Raw genomic sequence first — 5,717 nt, 5'->3', positions numbered from 1 at the left:
TATATAATTAAAATTTACTCCCATGAAGTTATTTGTATAGATTCTAAGCTTATAATACTTTTAAATCATATTACATTCTTAATGATGTTTAAAGCCTGAACACTTCCATCAGCATTTTTCTTACATATAAAACATGGAATTTAGTAGTGGTACAATAATTTTAACAGGATATTTAATCTCTATCATTTCAGTGGTAAAAACTGTTATTCTTACCATTTTTTTACATTGAGACATCTGAACAGGGTTTGAATAAGCATTTGGAATGTAATTTTTAAGATAGTCAGTTGACTCAATAGAGGAAAATATTTAATAGTTTGCATGTGAACATCAGTATGGGCACAGATATTGAAAACAGGTTGAGAGAGAGTGTCAGGAAGAAACACATTAAGGCCTTTGTTTTGGTTCAAGTATGAAGAGTCTCCCAAAGGAGTGTACTGAAGACTTGATTCCAAGTGCATCCACGTTCAGAGGCCTGGAGGGCTAGCTGCATCCTGGGGGTGCTAAGTGCAGGAGCTTTGAGCTGAACGGGCTCATACAAGGTGGGGCCCAGTGGAGGAAATAGGTTGCTAGGCCCAAGCCTGTGAAGAATGCTTCTTGTCTCTAGCACCTTCCTCCGTGACTCTTTTCTCCTCTCTCTACTTCCTGGTTGCCGTGAGGTGAGGAAATTTCCTTGGCCACACCCTGCTGCCATGCTGCTTCTGCCTTACCAAAAGCTAAAAGCCAATGGAACTTGGTGACCACCAGCACAAACCTCTGAAGCCATGAGCCAAAAACAAAATCTCTCTTCCTTTAGAGTGTTGGTGTCAAGTTTATTGTCACACTGACAAAACACTGGCTAACATAGTGACTATAAAAGATAATAGCAAGACTCCATGGCTCAACAGGAAAGAATTCTTTTCCCCTGAAAAATGTACTACACTTAGGCAAGTGAAGGGATCAGATTTGATCCCAGCACCACATGCCACACTGGCCCTGCCCCCAGGTAGGGGGCAGCCACCAAAGCCAGCTGTGTGGTGCATGCCTGTAATCCCAGTGCTGGCGAGGCTGAAACAGGAAGATCACTACAAGTTTAAACTGCATAGTTAGACCCTGTACCAAATAAATAAATAAATAATTTTAAAAATATGAAAACTATATGAGGAGCTGAAATCGCTAAGAAGAAAACACAGTACTCCTATTTTAAAATTGGCAAAGAAACTGAATAAACATTATACAAAAGAAGACATATAAATAGGTAAATGAAAAACGTTTAACACCACTAACCATCACAAAATGCAAATTAAAACCACAATGAGGTCTTTTAACACCTGTTCGGATGGCTATTATCAAAAAGATAACAAGTGCTGGCAAGGGGGTAAAGAGAACATTACACACCACTAGTGGGAGTGTAAATTAGTATAGCTATGATGGAAAACAGTAAAGAGGTTCTTCAAAGATAGAGCTATCGTATAATCCAGGAATTCTACTTGTAGGTATATGCCCAAAGAAACTGAATTCAGATATGTTTCCAGCAGCATTATTCACAAAGGGCAAGATACAGCAGATACACATGTAAAGAAAATATGGTATACATACATAATGAAATACTATTCAGCCTTAAGAAAGGAAAAGGTCCTGTCATTTGCAATGATGTGGCTCAACTGGGGAAACATTAAGGCAAGTGAAATAGTCAGGTAAGGAAAGACCATACTTGCATGACATCATTTATACACTGCGTGTGGAATCTACAAAAGATGAACTCATAAAAGTAGAGTGCAGTGGCACTTACCAGGGGGCAAGGGTGTAGGGCTGGATTGGCTAGATATTGGTGAAATGATATACAGTTTCACTCAGGAGACATAAGTTCAGGAGATTTATTGTGTAACATACTGACTAGAGAATTAATAATAATGTACTATTTATTTCTAAAAATTGTTTAGAATATATTAGATGTCTTCATCACAACAAAAATTATAAATGTGAGGTAATACATGTGTTATGTAGTCTGGCTGCGATGTTTCACAATGTATACATATATCCAAATACCATGTTGTGCATCATAAATACAGGATCCAGCTGTCTCCTAGGAATGCCAGCAACACTGGCCTCAACAACCACTAGGAATCCAGGCAACTGCAAGCAAGCGCTTTCCTTGCTCTGTATCAAAGCAATAGATAAGCTAGTGCCCTACTCTCTCTGTCTCTGTCTGTCTGTCTGTCTGTCTGTCTGTCTGTCTGTCTGTCTGTCTCTCTCTCTGTCTCCACTTAGCAACTAGGAGTCAGAACTTGGCCTACTTGAGGCAAAGTGCTCTGTGTTCCACAACCACTGGAAACAGTTCACTGTTCTCCAGAAGATTCCATAGAAATCAGTTCCCACCACTGTCCACATAACTTGGACTTAGAAAAAAATCCCTTCATCCTTTGCCCCTACAGAGGTACAATGAGATCTCAAAGTTCTGTGATCACTATGAATAAATTATGTATCTCCTCAATTATGTAACTCCTCACAAAATGCCCTTCTACATCTTAACCCTTGTTCTATAAGAAGGTGAGGTAGTTTAAGATTCATTGACAAATAGTTCTCATGTTCCCCTCATCCCTTCTGCCCTTGGAGATGTGGGGTTGTCCCGTCTGTCACTTACATTAGGATGTATTATGATTTCCACTATTGACATTCAGTTGACATTGAAATCAGAAAGACTCTAATATCTTGTTCCACCGGCGCTGTCTTGTTTAATCCTGCAGTGGTGCTGGGATAGGGTCAGTTGTCCTGATTTTACTTCTGAGGATAGTGGGGCATATAGAAGTTACACAGGTTACCAAGGTAGAATAGACTTGGACTTGGTAGAATAGACTTTCTAATTCCAATCTATGTTCTGTGACATAACTTATATGAAGAGACTCCAAAGTAATCTATGGCTAATTTATTAGAATAGATCTAATTCAAATTTAGCATGAACTACCAAGTTTTGAAGATACTTTCAATATAGAAAAAATCAACCATATCTGTATACAAAGAAGTAAAAATTTCAGAAATACCATATAAAATAGCACAAACATTAAAAATCAAGAAACATAGCTAGAAAAGAATAACAAGATCATTTATAATTAAATTTCAAAAATTGCTGAGAAGCCAGTCCTGGTAGTGTACACTTGTAATCCCAGCACTGGGAAGCTGAGGTAACAGGATCACTGAGTTCAAGGTCATCTTAAACTACATAGCATGACCCTGTTTCAAAAAGTCAAAGCAAAACAAAACAAAAAATGGCTGAAATAAAAACTAACATTTGTAGCATTTCTTTTTATGTATTTAGTACAGGGTCCACAGGGTCTCACTACACAGATTGGACTGGTAGTGATTCTACTGTTTTTCAGCCTCCTAAATGCTGCTTACAGGTGAGCACCACCACACCCAGCCTCAGTTAGTGTCTCAGTGCACCCCAGGGGTAGGGCCGGCAAGGTAGGCAAGGGATCAAATCCTTGGCCCCTGCGTCTGCCTAAGCAAGTGCTTTAGTCTGCTGAGCTATCTGGATGGCCCTTAAAGATGATATTTTTAAAACAGGTTGATATCATATCACATATTGAGATATTAATCCTGCAGACCCTGACCTATAAACTCAATTCCACTCCATGCTAGCAAGTTATTTATAAATGTTGACAAGGTTCCTCTGAATTCATACAGAAATTCAGAAGGCCTAACTAACTGAGGCAGTCTTGAAGAACAAGCTGGAAGATGTTTAACTCCTGGATGTTAATAGTTATAAACTTAATGTGAGTAAGAGTGTGTGGTAATTAATTATTTAAAACAACTGAGTAAACACAGAGGGTGCAGCTGAGGTCCCCACAACAGGAGCAATGTTTCTATAGTTACCACCTTTCTGACAGGTAGTGGTTTTCTCTCCCCAATAAACCAAGCTAGATCAACCAGGTACATAGCTGGGAGGATGATTAAAGGAATCCTGAGCTCTACTTCACACAGGACACAAACATTAAGTTGTGAGAATGAATGAACTGAAAAGAAAAATGTTTTCAAATCTGTTATCATTATTTCTCCTACATTATGCACCCATGATCTTTTAGTTGCTGTTTTCTGTATCCTCCATTTACAAATATTATTCTTTTTTTTTTTTTTTTTTTGCATACGAGATGTTGCGTTTTTTTTGTGGTACTGAGGATTGATCTCAGGACCTTGCACTTGCCAGACAAGCGCTTATTCTACTGAGCAATTTCCCCAGCCCTACAAATTTTATTCTTTATTTTCCTTCATAAAACTTCAGTGTATTTACAAGAAGCGAACCTCTGAGTTAAGGAGATGTGTATTCTCATTTTGTCAGCTTTCTATTGTACTAGTACAATGTAGAAATTATTTTTATACAATCTGATTTGGGTGTGTGTGTGTGTGACACATTGACACAGATAAAGACTAGTTGGAAAATCTTTCAGGTGATAGTTTTTCAGTGTGGCCCAAGACTTCTCCAGCGTCACCTACAGCACTCCTTAAACAAAGCACAGCCTTGGACTACATATGTGGCACTGGGGCTGTCACCAAACTTCTAACCAGGTACCCACTGGGCTGAGTCAGAGGCATTTGGGGAGGGCAAATGAGGGGGCAGTTAAGAAGACTGGCTGGGGTCACCTGGGAAAAGCGCAGCCCACGGCATCACATCCCATGTCTTAGAAGGGCACTGTGTTGAGCAGATCACACACATCTCCAGCCTGGGGGTGCCTGTCACCATCATGGCACCAGTGTCCAGTTCCAACTTGTGCACCTGTCTAACATCTCAGGTTGTCAGTTGCCCAAGCATACCAAGTGCTATTGTGACAGATGGATGTTCTTATTCACACATTGGCCATCATGGACGTTTAGGAATATAACGAGAAATCAAAATGAGGAATGAAAATAAAAAAGAGAAGTGACACAGTGGGAATGGAAAGTTGAGAGAAGCAAAAAGAAGGTTGAGACAGGCAAAAAGACACCCTGTTTAAACAGTGACACATCTTCCTGATGTAACTCAAGTTAGAGCTGCAAACAGAAGGTTCTGCCTCTTCTAAGTAAAAGCATGGTGTGTTTTGTTTTTACAGAGAAATCCAGAGAAGACTTGTTATAAAAACTGAAAATAGAAAGCAGCTCAGAAGGCCCAGATGTTTGTTTGGGCTCCTCTGGTCTCCCAGGAGCCTGGCTCAGATTTCAGCTGGAAAGCATTCTGCAGCCTTGGCCAGTGGCCACCGCTTGCCTCACATACAGACAAGCCTGGAACCAGGCTTGCCGGGACCAACATTTCATTAGCTTATAATTTATTGACAGACATTAATTGAACCAGGCTAATGAAACCTTTTCAAATTAACAGTTTAGGGTGAGCAACTCATTTGCCTCTAGTTTCCCTCTCTGCAGTTCTCTATCTTGGAGTTGACAAATCTGGACTCTTAAGTTTCTACCCTCTGAGTTCGCCTATCGATAAGCTTAGCTAAACTTAGGTAAAAAATTGCATGGAAACCAACACCCACATTCTCCCATGTAGTAACTGTAAGCTACAAACCCTAGCTTGGATTATAGATAATCTAATGTGACATTAGAAATATAGGTAGCAGTCACTGCAGTCAGGGGAGATGCTTGCCTGGACAAGAAGCATGACTAGGACCAGTCCTTCTGTTGCTGATTTGCCCAATTCCTCAAGGGGTCTCTCCCCAGGACCTGCGCATCTATCTCCTTATGCACTTCCAGCAGTGTGTTCAGAAAGC

At 40.0% G+C, this 5,717-nt stretch overlaps 1 protein-coding gene across 1 annotated transcript in view; it reads right to left on the bottom strand.

Moving 5' to 3' along the window:
• The window catches only part of LOC101589372 (F-box only protein 43-like), a 53,969-nt gene extending 53,206 nt beyond the window's left edge, over nt 1–763 (bottom strand). Inside the window, 1 exon segment of the mRNA XM_012517730.2 lies at nt 708–763. Within this exon segment, the coding sequence (XP_012373184.2) occupies nt 708–763 (56 nt within the window).
• Nucleotides 764–5,717: the final 4,954 nt, after the last annotated feature.

This window comes from Octodon degus, unplaced genomic scaffold (assembly GCF_000260255.1).
Source record: "Octodon degus isolate 3935 unplaced genomic scaffold, OctDeg1.0 scaffold00208, whole genome shotgun sequence".
NCBI classification, from domain to species: Eukaryota; Metazoa; Chordata; class Mammalia; order Rodentia; family Octodontidae; genus Octodon; species Octodon degus.
Note: the sequence above shows the minus strand (reverse complement) of the source record. Positions and strands in the feature narration are given on the sequence as shown.